The sequence below is a fragment of the Mastigoproctus giganteus genome, chromosome 9 (assembly GCF_048544385.1).
Source record: "Mastigoproctus giganteus isolate SK-2022 chromosome 9, ASM4854438v1, whole genome shotgun sequence".
NCBI classification, from domain to species: Eukaryota; Metazoa; Arthropoda; class Arachnida; order Uropygi; family Thelyphonidae; genus Mastigoproctus; species Mastigoproctus giganteus.
The window spans coordinates 192,756,863-192,778,834 of NC_143583.1; the positions used below are offsets into that span (position 1 = coordinate 192,756,863).

General features: G+C 36.8%; 1 protein-coding gene across 1 annotated transcript in view; it reads left to right on the forward strand.

The window, feature by feature from the left end:
- Positions 1 to 21,972, forward strand: part of LOC150080982 (nephrocystin-4-like) — a 470,434-nt gene that overhangs the window by 350,600 nt on the left and 97,862 nt on the right. Inside the window, exon 21 of the mRNA XM_090380874.1 lies at positions 6,517 to 6,715. Coding sequence (XP_090237000.1) covers positions 6,517 to 6,715 — 199 coding nt within the window. The remainder of the gene's footprint in view (positions 1 to 6,516; positions 6,716 to 21,972) is intronic.

Sequence of the window (21,972 nt, forward strand, 5' to 3'; positions counted from 1 at the left end):
TCATCAAATTTATTTACCAAACTCCTAGCATTGGTGAACACGCAAGTATACATGCCCCTGTTCCTATTCTTAGCCCCTAACACAACCCTTGTGTTTACTTGTACTGCAATGACTCCCAGCAGTCTGTGAAATATCCTGTATCTTGTTTTCCAGGCTGCAGCTCATTCCAATAGAAGCAGTGCAAGAATCACTTTCACCTCTGCCAGTGGCTACTGTTAATCTATTAGTCCCTGTATCCACCCAAGCTAGCTGTTTTCCGACCCACCTAACACTGCCTCAATAGCATCGGCAAATATTGTAGCACCCTTTCTATTTAAGTGTATCCCATCCCTCTAGAAGCAGTTTCTCCTGTTAACAAGTACAAACCATGCTTAAAAAAATTCTACCCCTTGAGCCTTGCACAATCTTTTCAGAGCCGAATAGATCGATAAGGCTCTCATAATTTACTCCCTCCTACCATGTCTGGGCAGAATTGCAGACACTTTCAAATTCAACCCTAATTCACTACTTTTTTTCAACAGTGACCTATACTTGTTAAGTAATTCTGCTGGTCTCCTACTCTTAATATCATTAGTGCCAACGTGTACAACTATATAAACTTTTATGCCCTTAAAAGATGATATCCACTCTACGGTGTCATCAGCCTTTGCCCCTGGCAGACATACTCTCGTCCTGTTCCACCTATCCTTTTTACAAAGCATGTTCCCGGTTTCCCTGACAATAGTCACCAACAACTACTAGTTACTGTGGTACCAGTGCATTCTGTCTTGGGGGTTTCCGCTGTGTTGCGTGATGACCAAGTGCAAGCTCTGGCATTGATGTGGGCAGCTGAGAGCTTGATAGGCCCCTCAATTTAGATGCTTCGAGGGCATCCACCCCTGTCCTTCAAGCTCTCATATAGGCCCATAAGAACGCTGAGTTGTCGCCTGATTTCCTTACACTCCTTACATCGCGCGCACACACACAAAGACATTCCCCATGGCAATATCATGTCCTGTAACCGATAGCTCCACGAACATCAAACAAGCAGTGCATTTTAAAAGGCTGTGATTCAGAGGGCAACTGCTCCCCCCCCCACTCTCAGTGCTCCCCTGAGCCACAGCACTCCCATTAGCTTGAGCCTTTTGATTTGGTGCTCTGGTCTGAGTCATGATTTCGATTTAATTTCAACAATTTCAATTTCAATTTCAAAATTATAACCCTAAACTTGTATCCCAACACAGTTATAACGCTAAAATATATTTTTCAGCATCGAGTATTATCTACGAATTCCATTTATATTAAAATTAAATTAAATTTTCTGTTTATACTCCGGAACGACCAAACGGTCAGAGGAGTTCACAAGATAGACAGAATACAAGAAACAGTACCGTATTCAGCAGTCACGGGCTTGAACCCCGGTCACTCAAGGCACATGTACTTATGCACCCGCGCGCCTGACAACTAGGCTACTGCGGGCTTTATATAACTTCCGTATCAAGTTATGTATTAATTAATTATGTTACGTTTATAATCTAAGTCTTTATATGTATTTAGTTAAAAAGTACAATTTAATTGACAATGAAGTTTAACAAGATTAATAGATTTTACTGATTAATTTACAATATTATATTATATACTATACTATACTAAGCTTACGGTATCTAGTTCGGGATATAACGTTGTATCGTATAACAATGGCGGCAAGTTACGAAAGGTAAATCTACAGACACTTAAGTATTAATTAACTTCCATATCTTGCTGTCTCAATTCAGAATAAACTAAGGATCCTGACTAGGTCTATAAGCTACTTCTAGAAAATAATTTAATATAACAATTGGTCAATAAAGCGGCTAAATATGGCTAAAAAAACTTCTCGTTCAGCGGAGCTGCAACTTGTAACACGTGCATTTGATACCATTACCGATACTAAGTAATACCTACAAAATCTCTATCTAAGTTAAACTTTAAACTAAGTATCGTAACTAGGAATATAAAGCTACTCTAGAAAATAAGTTAATATGCCAATTTAAGCTAATAAAACAGAAAAAACTTCTCTATTCCAGGAGCAGTAAAACTTCGCCTGCACAAGGCTATTCTCGTTCTCTTTTTTTCCATCAATAGCATTATTGATTCTGACAGGCAATAATAAATACATTGAAATGACTTGTAAATATGTACAGTTAGTTACCCTATGGGTATTAAATATGCTTTCCGCTGTTGAAACATACTGATACTACTGTCTTGTTCGTGCCCAGTTTTTAAATTTTAATTTTAACCTTATCTCATTTTTACTTATTTATTATTTTTATTTCCCTTTATTCTTATTAATTTACAGCTATGGCAGTGTAATGCCAATTATTTTTATTAAAAAAGTTATAAAAATTTATTTTCATGCTCATTATTAATACTAATTTAAAAACAATATTAGTTTTATATTCAAAGTTAAATTTAATTATAGTTAAATCTGAGTGATCAATGTTAGCAAAAAAAAGTTAATGGATGCAGTAGCTTTCACATATGACTAATGCAATATGCATTTGGTTATTTGTTTGTAAACTAATCAGTAAACATGTGCATTACAACCTTCTTTGTTCACATTTAAATAAGTTGATTTTTTTTTTTAAGTTAATTTGAGTCGAAATCCAGCCAGTGGGCTCTTTGTGCCAAAATTACAGCAAATTAATTTCTAGCTAATGTAAAAAATTAAATGAAATTGTTTAGAAAATATGTTGTATTCCATATATCCATACCCTATAAATGTTATTCAAAACTTTCATAATCAGATCTGTGTAATACTAGTATAATATGCTCAGAAACAGTAATTAAACTAATTACTTATTTTTTATGCATTGATGGGTGTTGGCCTTGGATGAATCCCTATCAGTGTGAAAGCCAGTAATTGGTATTAATTTGTAATTATTTTAAATGTATAATTATTTCGAATTTTGTCATATTGTCTCTTGTTTTTTTTTTTTTTGACTTATTGAGTGTACTACTAGTAGTTGTTGTCCTGCATTTAATTGGGTATTACAATCTAAAAACAAATATCAACTCACTATAATACTAGCTGATAGATGGAGTTAAATATAGGATTAAAATGTATTTTTGTATTTGCATTAAAAATGTACTAATATAAAAATACATTTTAATCTTTTATATTAGCATTAGTAGAGGCATTTGATGCAAGAAAGCAAGCTTATGCAACATCAGCCAAGAAAAAAAAAAAAAAAAACACCCACTTCCACTTCACCCCTCTGTTTGTTCAAAATACCTGTCCAGCTGAGCCTTAAACTTATTTAGGCTATCAACCTCCACTACAAGGGATGGAAGTCTGTTCCACCAACCAACCACCCGCTGGATAAAGGCAAATTTCCGCACGTCTATCCTACATCTGTCTTTCCTCAATTTGAATTTATGCCCTCTCAGGTGATTTTACTGAGCTAGAGGAAGAATCCCATCAGCATTGAGCATGCTCAAACCATTCAAGGCTTTATACACCTCTATCAGATCACCTCGCTGGTGCCTAGTCTCCAGACACTGTAATTTGCAAAACTTAAGCCTTTCTTCATAAGAGCACCCCTTTGTTCCATTCACTAATCTTGTTGCCCTTCTCTGTACTCGTTCCAGCAGCTCTACATCCTTCTTGAAATGAGGCCTCCAGACCTGTATACAGTACTCTAGGTGTGGCCTGACCATTGCTTTATACAAGGGAATAATCACTTCCTTATCCCTGCTGGAAAAATTCCTGTATATCATTGACAATACTCCATGAGCTACTCTTGGAGCCCGTCTGCACTGCTCAGAGAACTTCATATCTGCCTGCACAACCACCCCCCCAAGTCCCTTTCATTCTCTACCACTGTCAGTGTAGTACCACAGAGTTGATACGTTGCTCTGGGGTTGCTGTTTCCCATGTGTAGCACTTTACATTTGTCAATGTTAAACTTCATTTGCCACCTCTCAGCCCATCTGCTCAACATTTCCAGATCCTGTTGCAGTAGCATAGTGTCAGTAGTGTCCTTGACAACCCTGCCAACCTTTGTATCGTCTGCAAACTTGGACATTAAGCTTGATATACCATCATCAATATCATTTATAAATACAGAAAACAATAATGGACCCAACACTGAGCCCTGAGGGACTCCACTAATAACATTAGTCCATGATGAGCAGTGTCCATTGATTACCACTCTCTGTCTTCTCCCCCTCAACCACCCCTTTATCCCATGGATTTAACATCCATATATCAGAATAGCCTCAACTAGTGTTACAGTAAATTGATATTCACTATAATACTACTAACTGGGGCTATTCTGATATATGATTAGATATTTTTTGTGACTATTATTAAGCAGTCCATTGTTTTGATTAGATTTCCATTTTCCTTCCATGTTCTCTTCTAATTTTGGAAAGAGCCAAATTTTCCATGCTGCCAAAACAGGTAATAAGATGGTTTCAACACAGCCGGAATATTTTTCACATGAATTAGAAACACCTTAAATACAGTGCTTCTCTGCATTAACATTTGCAGTCAACCATCAAGGGATGCAGTTGGAATGGGTCTCACCAGCACTCAAGCATGTGCTCATATAGAAAGGATTACAACAGTCCACAATAATCAACCTAATGTCGCTTTTAATTGGATGTCATACAGTAGGCGAATTCATTATCCATAACAACTGAAGGCACTGCTATGACTGGTGTCAGAACTCATTGGTTCCATCATCAGACAGCAGTTAGCCCTATTAACAACCTTGTATCGAATCTAAACTAGCAGCCAATCAATAAGTATAAGTTACATTTCCAATAGGAAATTTTCTCTCAATTGGAAACATAACTTATGTTACATGAACATTAAACCCCTAAGAATAGATAACTGATATGACATTATCCAGTTAAAAGCAATATTAGTTACTTTAGGTTGACTACGTGAACCACTATAGTCATTTCTAAAGAGCACGTGCCCAAGTGCTGTCGCCCTCACTGGAGAGCCCGTATTTTTAGATATTACCTGGCCTTGGCGCATTGTAACCTTAGTTGCTAATGCGCCAAAAAATCCAAACAAACAAACAAGTCACCCTCACTGGAGAGCCCACAGTGTCTCGTGATGGTTGACTGTAAAAGTTAACACAGAGGGTGTTATATTTAAGGTGCTCAAATATTTTGATAACCTGTGTTTGAAATGGTCCCACTTTTATTAATTTTATTATAATATTGGCCTAATGCAGCCTTTCTAGAGGGATTTAGTCTCCATTTGGAAGTTTTCTTCTTTTCACTACATGACACAAGGTTCCTAATCAGACTACCTGCCATTTGATGGAACCAATAAGTTCCAAAACTAGTCATGTAGTGCCTCGAGTTTTTAATGGATAATGGATTCACCTGATGGATGATGTTGACTATCCAGTTGTCCCCCTTTTTAATGAACAGCTGTGCCATTTTCTTGAAAGAGTACATTGTTGCCAGGACTATCCTTGGCAATTTGTAGGATAAAATTATTATTCAGCGTGTCTCGATACATATGACAGTTGATTATTCTTGCTATGAAAAAGAATGGGCCATGTGCCTTCTGTAACTTGCAGCACAAAGCACGTTAATTTTGAATGTGCATCCAAAACCACATTGGGGTTTTAATTTCCCCAATACTCTCACCTTGTATGTTTTAATTTTGTCTATGATGTTGAATGTGCACTTATCACTAAAAAGAGAATTTTTAAGCAGCTGTTGATCTTCTACCATCTAGTAAATTATTCCACATAGAATGTCTGACATATCATTTTGTTATCCATAATGGGTAGTATCATCTGCAACTTTTATGGTTTAATTGCAATCACTTACATAAAACTCTCCACAAGTTTTTTTTTTTTATCACAGTACCATGCTTTATGATATATTTGATTTTTGTTGAATTCCGATGAACTTCCTTCTTATTTCCTCAGTGATTTCCTTACTAATGTTAGCCCTGCTAGTCTTTACCTTGATTATCAGATCATCCAGTAGCTACAAAAGTTTAATGCCAATTGTACCTTGAATATCTGCTTGGTGGAGTTTTGCCAAATCTTTTACAAAATTTATGCTCTTAACATATATTGTAGGCTGTTTCTTTGATCCAAAAAATAAATTGCGCTCTTTCTGCACCAATTTTCTTTGGTTGCTAATTTAGAAATCAACAACAAATGAGCATTAAAACTTCTATTTTAACTGTATATTTTTACCACTGTGCACATTAGCATTAGTAGAGGCATGTGATGCAGAAAATTAGGATGCTTATACAGCATCAGCCAAAAAAAAAAAAAAAAAAAAACCCCTCCCATTTCACTCATCCATTTTCTCCAACTATATCAATCTGTATCAAACATGTACAAACTTTGAAAATGTGAAGCTGCCTTTGGCTTACACCATGTATAGTTTTAATTATTTATATAAGTAATTTTGAATTTTGTGAAGCACTTAACTGGTTTTACTTTACTTAGTGCCATATTTTTAGTCATCAAAAATATAAATTATATATGAGGATTGTACTGTTTCAAATAGTATGATTAGTGACACCAAGGAATGGCAGTTTTTTCGTACCCTTGAGCATATTATGGGACCAGTGGAAGAAAGCTTTATAACCTCATCATCTGATAAATGTGGAGCAGTGCCTCTGGTATTTTTAAGATCTCAAGAGAAAGTTAGAATACCATTCAAATACCAGAAGTTCATAGAAAACATCTCTTCTACTGAATGGGAAGTATGTATAAAATTCATACATTTGATAATTTGCAAAATCAAATATATTTTACTAATATAAATGTTATTTGCATTTTAATTAATAATCATCATCATTATCAGCCATTTTCAATCCACTGCAGGATGAAGGCCTCTCCAACAACTTTCCAGTTCCTTCTGTTTTGTGCAATAGCCATCCATTTACTACCCAAAAACTCATGAATTTCATCTGTTTATCTCCGCCGTTGTCTTCCAGGTTTTATTCTAGCTCCTCTTGGGTACCATTCTGTTATTTTCTTATTCCATCTGTCATCATGTCTTCGAGCTATGTGTCCTGCCCAAAATCATTTTAGTTCTTTAGTTTTGATAAGAATGCCCTTTACTTGAGTTTGCTGCCTAATCCATGTGTTTCTCTTCTTATCTAACAGTCTGATTCCCAATATAATTCGTTCTATTCTTTGCTATGTAGTTCTCAGCTTCTCTTCCATTCTTTTGGCGAGTGCCCAAGTTTCACTTTCATAAGTCATGGTGGTTCATTGGTTCACGTTTCAGACAAACTGGGATATTGCTCTTCAGTATGTGACTATATTTCCTGAATGCCATCTATCCAAAATTTATTCTTCTCTTGACTTCCAGCCATTTATCATTATTACAGCTAGTGACTTGTCCCAGTAAGTATATGACACCACCTTTTCAATTACTGATCCTTCAATCATTATATACCTTTCTGTGGCATACTTGTTCATCATTACTTTTGTTTTAGCCATATTTATCTATAGTCCGAAACCCTTACTAACTGCATAACTGATTAAGATTTTCCTCTAATTCTTTGAGATCATGGCTTATGACCACAATGTCATCTGCAAATCGTAAATGGTTTAGGTACTCTCCATTCACATTGACTCCTTTCTGTGACCAGTCTAATCTCCTGAAAGCTTCCTCAAGGGCAGCAGTAAACAACTTCGGAGATAGTGTCTCCTTGTTGAACTCCTTTCTCAATTTTAAATTTGCTACTGTCTGTCTAGTCTAATAAAGGAGGTAGCATTCTCATAGATTTTCTTGAAAATCATAATATATGGGGTATCTATGCCTTGTCTTTCCAGTGCCTCAAAATTGCCTTATGTTGTATGGAGTCAAATGCCTTTTCATAATCCACAAATACCAGGCGTAATGGTGTTTTATATTCATTTGCATTCTCCATTAGCTGTGACATTACGTGAAGGTGATCAATATTTGAGAATCCTGTCCTAAAGCCAGCTTGCTCTTTCGGTTGATTCTCATCAAGTATTCTTTCTAATCTGTTAGTAATGGCCCTTGTGAACAACTTGTAGATGTGAGATAACAAGCTAATTGGTCTATAATTTGCAATTTCTGATTTATCTCCTTTCTTATGCAGCAAAACTATGATTATATTATTCCACTGCTTAGGCATCACACCTTTTCTAATGCACTTTGTTGAAGAGCCTTGCCAGTTTTTGTGTTATGTCTCTTCCTCCCAATTTTAACAACTCTACAGTAACCTCATCTTGCCCCGGGGCTCTCTGATTCTTCATTTTCTTCAATGCATGTTCTACCTCATCAGGAAGAATATCTGGTGTGTTGTATGGGTTGCTAATTTGCGATCCATCTTTCCCATTGCTGGCCTCATTCCCTCACTCCTTGTATAATTCTCTATTGTAGTCTTCTGCTATTTATAAGTACACCATCGCTATTCTTCAGTTTCAGTATCATTTGTCTTTCTGTATTACTGCTCATGGCTGCTGATTTAAGTCCTTTGTTTTCCCTTGTTCTACTTTTCTTGTGTTAAATCTTATGTCCTCTCTGAGTCTCTTTCTAATGGCTTTGCATAACTGAGTATACTCAATTTTCTCCTTGTAAGTGTTTATCTTGCTCTTCATTTGTCACCTTCGGTTCATTATAACAAGTGTTTCTTGACTAATTTTTTCTTCTTTGGATTTCATTTTCCCTTTAGGTTTCTTGGGCTTTATCACTTTCAGAAAGTTGTAATATTCCTCATCGATATCTTGGTCATGAGCAGTCTGCAGAAGCTCAAACTTGTTAAAGTTCCAGTACATATTGCTTTTTCTCCTCTTCTGTTATCTCAAAGACCTTTGTATTATTTACTTGAGTCAGTTTTTTCCTTTTCTTTCCTACATCTTACCATTCTGTGATCACTTCCAACATTTACCTTATTCAGGACAGTAACATCATTCACAATATATCTTTTAGTGAGGATGAAGTTGATTTCATTAATTGTTAATCCATTTGGACTCTTCCATGTCCACTGACTGTTCACCCTTTTCTTGAAAAAGTCTTCATTACTGACAATCCTTGAGATTCTGGAAATTCCACAAGTCTTTTACCTCTCATTTCTTTCACTAATTCCAAAATATCCTATAGTTCCCCTTTCTGCGCTGTTTTGTCTTTTTCGAACCTTAGCATTGAAGTCCCCCATAATAATAGTATAGTGGGTTTTCTGCTCATCTAGAAGACTCTCAATTTCGGTGTACATTTCTTCAACCTCTTCATCATCATGGCTCCATGTTGGTGCATAAATTGTTATAACCTTTAGCTTGTACCTCTTAGAAATCTTAAGTATTAGTATTGACACCCTTGGTGATGTATTTTTGAATTCCAAAATGTTGTTTTTTAAATCTTTATTGACCAGAAACCCAACTCCACCTTCACTCCTTTCATTGTTTCCATTGGTGTACAGCAGATTTCCACTTGATAAACTTATAAGTGATTCATTTCTTCTTGTTTTAGCCAAACCGATTATATTCCAATTCACATTTTCTAATTCCTTTTCCAGCTCTAATATCCTGTCTTCACCGATGAGCGATCTTACGTTGTAATGGGCCAAGTTCAGTTTCCGTGCATGGCAGCCTGGTCGTACCCAGAGATTCTTAGTACCCTCTGCTTCCACTCTGATCCTCTCGCTGCTGTAAGAGGAGGAGTGAAAGCCGCTGGGGACTGAGGGCTATTAAACAAATGCTGTCATATGCTGGAGGGTTTGGTGTTTTCCTCTTTACGCTGACCAGGCGTCTTGAAGAGAACCACTCTACACGTTCGTTGCCACCTAAGTGACGTAACAGGGCTTACCATCGAGAAGGTGTGCATGAGTGGATTTTAGGGAGGCAGGCCAACCAGACTTCTCCTAAATCTTCTGTAATTGAAAGATATTGGATCCATCAGTGTTTTAGGCTGAGTGTCTGATAACACACAGAATACATGTTCCCCTCTAAGCCCCTTAATTAATAAATCTGTACACAACCAAACCCTCATATACTACAACATTAAAAAAAATCTTGAACTTTGTGCCTTTCTTACCTGTTAATTTTACTTGATGCATTCAACTGTGCTGTGGCAAGCATAAGATGTTCAGCACACTTGCTGATGAAAACTATGAAGAATTTACATTAAATCACATGATTTCATCATATTTAAGAAGGATAAATAAAACAACCATATGAAGAAAAAAAGTAAAAAAATATATATTTTTTTGTAATTGTTGAGTCATGTAACCTTACTAAAGAAATAATGTAGCTATTAAGACATAATCCTTTGGTGGTTTTGATAATATTATCAGTAATTCTTTCAGTTTCGATCTGTTAACTCATAATGACAAACTTCATAACTATAAAACTGTAATCTGTTTAATTGTTTGACAGTGGTAACTCCAAATAATGTGGTTGATTACATTTTAGTTTCAGATACATACTACAGGACCAAAAGTATTCATATAGGATCCCCCCCCCTCCATGTATGCATATTATTGGCCGAGACATACCAATATAAATTTTGCGGGGACTGCTTATGCAGTAGAAATATGTTTGAAGCCAGTATGAGTTATTGATTGAAGTAATTATTGCATTATTCTTCGAAGTAATCTTTAGTGATCATTCTGTACATGAAACTGTGGCAGACACAAGATAAAAAGTTGTTTGAGATACCTGAATTAAAAAAAAAAAAAAAAAAAACTCACAGAACGATTCACTGATGAAGTAGAAATGTATTTAAATATCAATGCCCTTTTTATTATGTCATGAAAATATACTAAAGTCACGAAAAGAAAACAAGTTCATTTATCCAATGCTTTTTGAATTAGGAATTTGAAATGAACTATTACAATAATTTCTACACCATGATTTCTACATTATTTTAATAAATAAGCATCACTTTTTTTACAAAGTCTTTCATCATCTTTTCCTGGATGCTAGGTGCTATATTAGGATTTCAAGAAATGAATATGCAGACTATGCTGCCAAACATCCATCCAACACATCCTTGTCACATTGTGTTCCCTATCTTGACTACAGATCTAATATATGAAGGATATGTGAGGTGCAAGGCACACTTCTATCTAGAGCTCAAATGCATAATAAGCGATTTCAAATAAAACCTGAACCACAGGGATGGGATCCACTTAAATAGAAAGGGTGCAAGAATATTTGCTGATGCTATCGAGGCAGTGTTAGGTGGTTCGGAAAACTGCTAGCTTGGGGGGGGGAATTCAGACTAAAAGGTTAAAAGTAGCTGCAGGCAGAGGTGAAGGTGATTCTTGCACTACTTCTATTAGAATAAGAAGCGGCCTGGAGCGAGGGGTGCTAGGGATTTCAGGGACTGATGGCAGCCATCGTGAAACAGGTGGGTATATGGGATGGGTTAGGGTAAGTAAGAATAAGGATAGGTATATGTATACCAATGCTAGAAGTATAGTAAATAAATTTGATGAATTTGAAGTGTTGGTTAAGACATCAAAGGCGGATATTGTTGGGATATCAGAGACGTGATGTCACACAGATATTAGGAATGCAGAATTGGAGTTTGGGGAGTACAATGTGTACAGAAAGGTTAGATAGGAAAGGAAGGAAAGAGGTGTTGTGCTGTTAATTAAGAAAAATGTAAAATCAAAAGAAGTGCATCCAGTTGATATAGATGAACAGTGCACTGTTCAGTCAGTTTGGTGTGACATAAGCACTGCGAAAGCAAAAATAAGAGTAGGAGTATGTTATAGGCCTAATGACTCAAATGAGTACAATAAACAATTGTACAGAGAAATTGTGGGCTAGTAAATCAGAATGTCTTATAATGGGGGATTTTAACTTCCCGGATGTTGACTGGAACGTGTGGGTGGGTCACTTGCACACTAGTAAGACTTTTGTGGATTTATTAGGTGAGTGTTTTCTGCAGCAGCATGTTCTAGAGGCAACCAGAGAGGGTAATACTCTTGATCTGGTTATCAACAGTGACCATTTGTGTATTAAGAATTTGCAGATTAAGGAACCACTAGTTAGCAGGGATCACAGTGTACTGATGTGGGATTTACTTAAAGATATTGTTACCATCAGGGGTAAAGGAAAGGGTTTTTGCTTCCATAAAGGTGAGTACAGTGGTCTCAGACAGTTTTTAAATTCTGTACAGTAGGATCAACTGATGATGTTACTAACAGCAAATTCTAAGTGGGAAGCATTGAAGGAAGTAATCGTGGAAGTTACTAAAAGTTTCATACCTATTAAGAAATATTGTTCAAGGTTTAGTCCTAAATGGTTATCAAATGAACTAATGAGACTTGTAGCAGAGAAGAAAAATACATGGGATGCATATAAATTATCAGGCCACACAAAAGATTATGGCTGATATAAGCTAGTCTGTAATCAAGTCACAAAGGAGGTTAGGCAGACGGAGGCAGATTACGAGAAATCTTTGTCAAAGGATGCTAAGAAAAACAGCAAGGATTTCTTTACTTATATGAACTCTAAAAGGAAGGGGATGAATCTGATTGGTCCACTTGATATCGATGGTTCGACTGTTGATGATCCTGCTCAGATAGTAAACAAACTGAATGAGTATTTTGCACCTACATTCACACATCAGGAGTTATTGAGGTTTGAAAATGGCAGAAGGTTATCAAATTGTAGCAGGGTGCTTAATGATTTTGTAAAAATCATTAAGCACCCTGAAAGGTACCTGGGGTGAATGGGATCTATCCAGTTATGTTAAAGGAGGCGGCAAAGGAAGTAAGGAAACCCTTAGCTATAATCATGTAAGCATCCTTGAACTCAGGGGAGGTCCCCATAGACTGGAGATGTGCAAATGTATCTCCAATTCACAACAGGGGATCGAAGGGTGACACGAGTAATTTCAGACCAGTTAGTTTAACTTCTGTTCCAGGTAAAATAATGGAGTTACTGGTTAAAGATGCATTGCAGGATCATCTAGATAAGATTGCAGCAATAATTCAGACACAGCATGGGTTTGTTAAGGGAAAGTCTTGTCTGATAAATTTGATTGGTTATTATGATGTGGTTACAAAGGAACTTGAAGGTAAAAAAAATCTTGATATCATATACTTGGATTTCAGGAAAGCTTTTGACACTGTTGCGCATGGAAGACTACTGTACAAATTAGAGCAGAATGGTATTAAGGGTAAATTGCTACAATGGATAAAAGGATGGTTGAGTAAGAGAAGACAGAGTGGTATTCAATTGGTGCGCTCTTCGTGGACTAATGTTATTAGTGGAGTCCCACAGTGTTTGGTGTTAGATCCACTGTTTTGTATATTTATCAGTGATATTGATGAAGGTATATCAGGCTTATTGTCGAAGTTTGTAGATGATACAAAGGTTGGCAGGGTTGTTAATGACAGTAATGGCAGTGTGCTACTGCAACAGGATCTAGAAAATTTGGGCAACTGGGCTGAGAAGTGGCAACTGAAGTTTAACCTTGACAAATGCAAAGTACTGCACGTGGATAGAAGTAACCCCAGAGAAACGTACCAACTATGTGGTACTACACTTAAGATGGTAGAAAATGAAAGACCTGGGAGTAATAGTGCAGTCAGATATGAAGTTTTCTGAGCAATGCAGACAGGCTGCCATGGCAGGTCATGATGTTTTGTCAATGATATTTAGAAATTTTTCTAGCAGGGAAAAGGCGGTGATTGTCCCTCTGTATAAGGCAATGGTCAGGCCACATCTTGAATATTGCATACAGATCTGGAGGCCTCATTTTAGGAAGGATGTAGATTTGCTTGAATGTGTAAAGAGAAGGGCAACAAGATTGGTGAGGGGAATGAAGGGATCCTCTTACCAAGAGAGGCTTAATTTCTGCAAATTGCAGTGGCTGGAGACTTGGCACCTCCACGGTGATCTGATTGAGGTGTATTAGGCCTTGAATGGGTTGGCATGCTGAATTCTGATGGGATTCTTGCACTTGGCCAGATTAAGAACGTAAGGGGGCATAAATTCAAATTAAGGAAAGTCAGATGTAGAATAGATGTGCGAAATTTGCCTTTAGCCACTGGGTGGTTAATTGCTGGAACAAATTTTCATCTGTCATTGTGGAAGTTGATAGGTCGAATAAATTTAAGGAGGAACTGGACAAACATTTAGAGGGAATGGTTGTGTAAAATTTTTTTTTGTTTTTTTTTTTGACTGATGCTGCATAAGCTCTTATACTTGCTTTCCTGCATCACATGTAAGTACTACTACTACTACAGTTTATGGGTCTCCAGTTTCCATGTAAACAGACACAAAGAAGTAATCCCAACAAGACACGAATCAGTCACAGTCAGCTTACTCACTTCCTTTTTTCTTCTCACAGAAAATAATCCTTTGCACTATGCACTACAACTCTGCACTCACAATGTATCTTATATAATCATGCATGTCAAGTCTCATTCAGTTTTTTACCAAATCTTATAAAGAACCACTGACAATTTGTCACATCAGAGGTTACAGTGCTAATCTGTTGGAGTTTTTCTGCTTTCTTAAATGGATAAAATTATATGATCATTTCTGACTGTTCTCATAATTGTCAAGTGTAACCTCCATATCGCTGAGAGACACGTACGACCTAAGCAGCCCTTGTTCGAGAAACAACAGCAACATACCGGAATTCCAGGAAATGAGTGAAATGATCATGCAAAACATCCCTCCTGCTCAACCTTAACAAGTGTTCTAGTCCCATTTACTGATTACAGGTGCATCATACTGAGAATATTTATGGAACAATGGCCATTTCTTTGAAAAATGCAAAAAATAACAAGCTGTTTCAGTTGAAACCAGGATCACAATTTTGGACACCTAGCATCTGTAAAAAAAAAGAGGAAGTAATTCTAGCAAGAACTTGAATAGATCATACTCGTCTCACTCATCTGTGTCTTCTAACAGGAAATGATCCTTCACAGTGTGTGGGCACTGTTTGACCCTGCTCACAGTAAAGTATATGCTTATTGAATGTGCCTTGTTCAACAGCACTTGACACTCTGCATTCAGTTTTCCTTTCAGATCTACAAGAACCTTTGTTACTCTCCAATATCATAAGTAATGGCACGAATCTCTCAGAAGAATTTTTTTTTTTTCTTTCCTGAAACAAATTCAACTGTATGACCACTTGTGACTACTTACTTTGCAGTAGTCTCAATTACACTGAAAGGTGCAATGATTCAAAAAACTTTCATAACAACAACAAACTCTATACCAAGTTCTTATTCTGAAACAAGAACCTGGTATAGAACAGCTTTAAAACAGAGTACCATTTGCCTAAAAACATGACATCAAACTGATGTCATTAGAGGAATTACTCATCCAGGATCTAGAACTTTCACAACCTGTAACCCCCCCAACTTCATTTATCCCCAATATTGTTGAAAATGTGTGTGCGTGCATGCATGTGTGTGATGAAAACTCTAAATCTGAAAAGTATTAGAAGGTATTAGAACCAATAATACTTAGTACTGTAATGGATTGAAGGCTGAATAGACTGAAAATACTTTTTGACATCAGACTTGAATTTCTATAGATTATAGTTTTCAGGAAATATAGTGGATTCAGGTTATTTGGGCCCCCGGTTAATCAGGTCAGCCATTTATTTGGGGAAAATCTTAAAAAACAGAACCCAATGGAGAAAATATACACGGTTTACTTTGCTTAATTAGGACAACATGCCGTTTAACCTAGCAGGAGATTGCAGCACTGGAGATTACCCTACAGTTGTCTCCGACCATAGCACATGGTTCATTTGGATTTTTGGAAGTCACAACCATAAAACAATAAAAAGAGTTAGCAGTCACCTGTTTATTGGGCTTTTCTGTTAGTGCAATCTATCATAAACGTATAGTAAACTCGATCTTACTGAATTTGCGATAATACCGAAAGCTGGAATTCTGTGGGTTATTATGGTGAAATGAGTTTACACTTCTACTCTCTCAGAATAACACGATACGCACACTTCTCACTTGTGCGTATCGTGTTATTCGAAATTTGTGTGTGCTGTGTTCTTTGTTATTGATTGCTTATCTTTTTACTGTTTTAAATTTTAACCCTCACCCACAAATGTCAGTGAACAGAAATGTCAACTAGTTAGTATGTACATATCACAGTACTTATTAATTATTCCATTTATCATGTATACTCTTCAGATTTTCACGTATCATTTAATTTTTTAATTAATAAGGTAATAAAGAGTAAATTTGTGCTTAATATTTCTTTATTTTTATAGCCTGTGGATAATATTCCTCCTATTTTTGCTAATTAGAATTGCTGTTTAAAGGAATTAAAATTCAATTCGCAAACGTGATCACAATTATGACCGGCACTTTCACATTATATAGTGAACGGTACTTTACTATGGTGACTCCATAACGTGATTTGATTGTACAGTGAACCAATTGTAAAGCCGGGGTCCATTTTATTTTTAACTTTTTTACGTGAAACTTCAGATAATTGGGCAGCCGCTTAATTGGGCCAAATTGCACTAGTCCCAATGTGTCCCAAATAACCAGAATCGACTGATGAAGGAAAGTTATTAAAGAAAACAGAAGTTGAAAGAAAGGATAAATGAAGAAGAAAAAAAAGTTGTTGCTGTGAGTTTGAAGTTGAACAGTAAATGGCTACTGACTGGTTGTGGCACATGTTTGGATTGATGTAAAAGACAGAGAAAGAGAGAGATATATTATATATTATTTTTTGCCGCATTCAAGAATTACAAGGACTAATAGATTAACAGTAGCCACTGGCAGAGGTGAAAGTGATTCTTGCACTGCTTCTATTGGAATGAGCCACAGACTGGAAAATAAAATACAGGATATTTCACAGACTGCTGGGAATCATTGGGGTACAAATAAACACATAGGTTGTGTTAGGGTAGCTAAGAAAAAGAACAGGTGCATGTATGCTTGCGTGTACACCAATGCTAGGAGTTTAGTAAATAAATTTGATGAATTTGAGGTATTGCTCAAAACAGCAAAGGCAGATATTGTGGGGATTTCAGAGACGTGGTGTCACACAGATATAAGGAATGCAGAACTGGAATTTGGGGAGTACAATGTCTACAGAAAGGATAGACAGGATAGAAAGGGAGGAGAGGCTATGCTATTAGTTAAGAAATACATAAAATCCAAGGAAGTGAAGCCAGTCGACATTGCTGGACAGTGCAGTGTCGAGTCAGTTTGGTGTGACATAAGCATTGGGAGATCAAAATCGAGAGTAGGAGTGTGCTATAGGCCTAATGACTCTGATGAGTATAATAAGAAACTGTACAGAGAAATAGAGTGGACCAGTAAATCAGAGAGTCCTATAATGGGGGATTTTAATTTCCCAGATATTGACTGGAATTTGGGTGCTGGTCACTCACACACTAGCAAGGCTTTTGTGGATTTATTGGATGTTTGTTTTCTACATCAGCATGTTCAGGAGGCAACTAGAGGGAGTAATACTCTTGATTTGATTATCAGTAGTCATTCTTCATGCATTAAGAATCTGCAGGTAAATGAACCACTAGGTGGCAGTGATCACAGTGTGCTGAAGTGGGATTTACTCAAAGAGGTAACTACCATTAGGGGTAAAGGGAAGGGTTATTGCTTTCGTAAAGGCAACTACGATGGACTGAAACAGTATTTAAATTCTATACAGTGGGACCAACTGATGATGTTACCAACAGCAAATTCAAAATAGGAAGCATTCAAAGAACTTATCTTTGAAGCTACTAGGCTTTACATACCAACTAAGAAATATTGTTCAAGGTTTAGGCCTAAGTGGATGTCAGATGAACTAATGAGACATATAGCAGAGAAGAAAAATGCATGGGATACATACAAATTAACACGGGACACAGAAGCCTATGATAGATACAAGTTGATCTGTAACCAAGTTACAAAGGAGGTTAGGCAGGCAAAGGCGGATTATGAGAAATCTTTGGCAAGGGATGCAAAGAAAAACAGCAGAGAGTTCTTTACATATGTAAACTCTAGAAGAAAGGGGATGAATCAGATTGGTCCACTTGATATCGATGGGTCAACTGTTGATGATCCTGCTCGGGTAGCTAACAAACTGAATGAATATTTTGCATCGACATTCACACATGAGGAGTTATTCAGCGAGGGGAATGCCAGAGGTGTATTCAACTCTGGCAGTAAGCTAGAGAATCTTGTAATAACTGAGAGTAAAGTGGAGGAGAAATTGTTGAAGATAAATACAAGAAAGGCACATGGGGTGGATGGGATCTATCCAGTTATATTAAAGGAAGCAGCAAAGGAAGTAAGCAAACCCTTAGCCATAATTATGAGAGCTTCCTTGGACTCGGGAAGTACCCATGGACTGGAGATGTGCAAATGTGACCCCCAATTCACAAAGGAGGATCAAAGGGCGACACCAGTAATTATAGACCTGTTAGTTTAACTTCTGTTCCTGGAAAATTAATGGAGGCACTGGTTAAAGAAGCACTGCAGGATCATCTAGACAAGACTTCAGTTATAGCTCGGACACAGCATGATTTTGTTAAGGGGAAGTCTTGCCTGACCAATTTGATTGGATACTGTGATGCAGTCACAAAAGAACTGGATGCAGAGAATAACTTTGATATTATATATTTGGATATTAGAAAGGCTTTTGTTACTGTTGCACATGGAAGACTGCTGCACAAATTGAAGCAGTGTGGCATTGGAGGCAAATTGCTGCTATGGATAAAGGGGTGGTTGAGGGGGAGAAGACAGAGAGTGGTAATCAATGGACACTGCTCATCGTGGACTAATGTTATTAGTGGAGTCCCTCAGGGTTCAGTATTGGGTCCATTATTGTTTTCTGTATTTATAAATGATATTGATGAAGGTATATCAAGCTTAATGTCCAAGTTTGCAGACGATACGAAGGTTGGCAGGGTTGTCAAGGACACTACTGACACTATGCTACTGAACAGGATCTGAAAAGGTTGAGCAGATGGGCTGAGAGGTGGCAAATGAAGTTTAACATTGACAAATGTAAAGTACTACGTATGGGGAAACAGCAACCCCAGAGCAACGTATCAACTCTGTGGTACTACACTGACAGTGGTAGAGAATGAAAGGGACATGGGGGTGGTTGTGCAGGCAGATATGAAGTTTTCTGAGCAGTGCAGACGGGCTGCAAGAGTAGCTCATTGTGTATTGTCAATGATATATAGGAATTTTTCTAGCAATGATAAGAAGGTGATTATTCCATTGTATAAGGCAATGGTCAGACCGCACCTAGAGTATTGTATACAGGTCTGGAGGCCTCATTTCAAGAAGGATGTAGAGATGCTGGAACAAGTACAGAGAAGGGCAACAAGATTAGTGAATGGAACAAAGGGGTGCTCTTACGAAGAAAGGCTTACGTTTTGCAAATTACAGTGTCTGGAGACTAGGCACCAGCGAGGTGATCTGATAGAGGTGTATAAAGCCTTGAATGGTTTGAGCATGCTCAATGCTGATGGGATTCTTCCTCTTGCTCAGAATAATCACCTGAGAGGGCATAAATTCAAATTGAGGAAAGACAGATGTAGGATAGATGTGAGGAAATTTGCCTTTAGCCAGCGGGTGGTTGGTTGGTTGCTGGAATAGACTTCCATCCCTTGTCGTGGAAGTTGATAGCCTAAATAAGTTTAAGGCTCAGCTGGACAGGTATTTCGAACCAACAGAGGGGTGAAGTGGAAGTGGTTATTTTTTATTTATTTATTTAAGCTTGCTTTCTTGCATCAGATGCTTCTACTAATGCTAATGCTAAATGCTAATTATCTGTAGTTGAGCATTTAAGCAATTGGTGGATATTCAGGAAGCTGTTTGTGCAGGGTTTCTCAAACTGGAAGATGGAATGCAATATGGTATCATCAGCAAAAGTATGGTTAGAATTTCCCATCAGTGAAAGAAGATCATTAATATAGAAGTGGAAGGAAAAACTGAACCTTGGGGAATACCAGTATTAGTGGAGAAGTTAGAACACATAGGGCCATCTTCCATCACCACCTGCAGAGAGCAGTCAGAGAAAAAACTGGATACCCAATTTCAAAACACAAGAAGCCTTAGAAATATCAAGAGCAACTGCTTCAGATTCACCAACGTTTCCATAGAATTTGGCAATAGATGGGTAACATAAGCGAATTTTTCACCAGTGGTTCAACACTGACAGAATCCATGTTGGCAATTTTTGATCATATGGAAGGTTTGAAAATAGTTTACAAGTTGGCAGTTAATGGATTTCTAAATTACTTTGGAAAGAGTAGATAAGGGTAATGGGATGATGATTGAGTGGGAGAAATTTTACACCCTTTTCAGAAAGTTGCTGGATGTGATCAAATTTCCCAGTAGAAGGAAAAACACTGATGGAATAAGAAAGTATAAAAAGTATAACAAAAGCAGACTCAGGAGCAGAGGTTTTGAGACCAAGTGGAGAAATATAATCAGGACCTGGAGCTTTCTTGATACCTTGATTGTTCAAAATTCTTTTGACTGAAAACTACAGAGAGCATTACAGTGTACGGGGAATGGTATCAGGTGGTATTATGAAGATAATTAATACAGCAGACTCTCAATTTACCAGATCGGATTAACCAGAACATATCAAGACTCCAAATTAAAAAAAATCAACCAGAAATCATAAAATTCAAGTAATAATTAGAATAGGTATAAACAGATATTTTGCAAGTCGTAAATAAGCAACAAGAAGTGGCCTTATAAGTCGTCATTGGGAGATTAATGTGGCTTATTATCTTGCAGTCCCCACTGTTTTCACACCCGTCCCTCAAAAAAAAGAGAGACACCAAATGTTTAGTTTGATTTAGTGAGTTGCGTCGATTGTTGTGTTCCGTCGCATTGCAAAAAGACAAATTTTGTTTCGTTATTTATGTCAGGGATGTCGAAATTTTTTTTATAGTAAATATATATATATTTTTTGTTTATAAATCGCAAAAATGATGGGTAAACACAAAACAGTTGCGCTTTCAGTTAAACAAAGACTTGAAATTGTTTAAAAGTTTGAAAACAGTGCATCCGTTAAATCTGTAATGAACCATTATAATGCTGGTGACCAAACCATACGCGACATTGTTAAAAATAAAGGGAAGCTATTAGATTTAAAATTGACATCGTAGAAAATAAAGGGAAGCATCGTATTGGACACAGGAATAGTACGTGGTAAGTTTTTTTATCTATCGCCATATTTTTTATATAGGTTGCTGAACATTTTTCGATACAGTAAGTCCCCGACTTACACAACTATGGATGTATGTAAATTTGTTTTCACTGTATTTTTTTATTTTTAAAATTGTAAAATTTAAAACAACAAAAAAAAATAATAATAAGCAATCAATAATAACGATCATGTCACGCACAAATTGCACAAGTGAGATCAGAGTAACAAGCAAAAAAATAGGAAAAAAAGATAAGATCCTTAGAATTGTTTATGGTTTTTTTTTTTTTTTTTTTTTTTTATGACTGAAGATTTCAGTGAAGGGGACACACAATTCACCATAATAACGTAAAAACCCACAGAATTCCAGCTATCAGTATTATCGCAAATGCAATAAGATCGAGTGTTTATAATAGACTGCCCTAACAGAAACGCCCAATAAAATGGAAAGTGCAAATTGTTTTTATTGTTTTTATTGTTTTTGTAGACCTCCAGAAATGTGCTTTAGTAAAATGTGAGCTCGCGAGGGGTGATAATAGTGAGTTTTCACCTTAACCCTGTGAAGTTCTTTACAAAAAATTTCATTTTGACCATTATCATTGTGCCGACTAAGAGAATAACTGACAGTGGTACTAGTAAATCTACCAAGAAAAGGAAATTGATCAATTTGGATCAGAAAATTAAACTAATAAGGATGTATGAAAATGGTCAAACATAAACAAGAATCGCACTGAATTCAGATTTGTCAATAATGATATAGTAGCGATATGTTACTAGTCATTCCTGAGTTACGTAAAACTTGACGAAGTAAGAAGTCCTGGAATATATCTCTTACATATATCGGGGACTTCTGTAT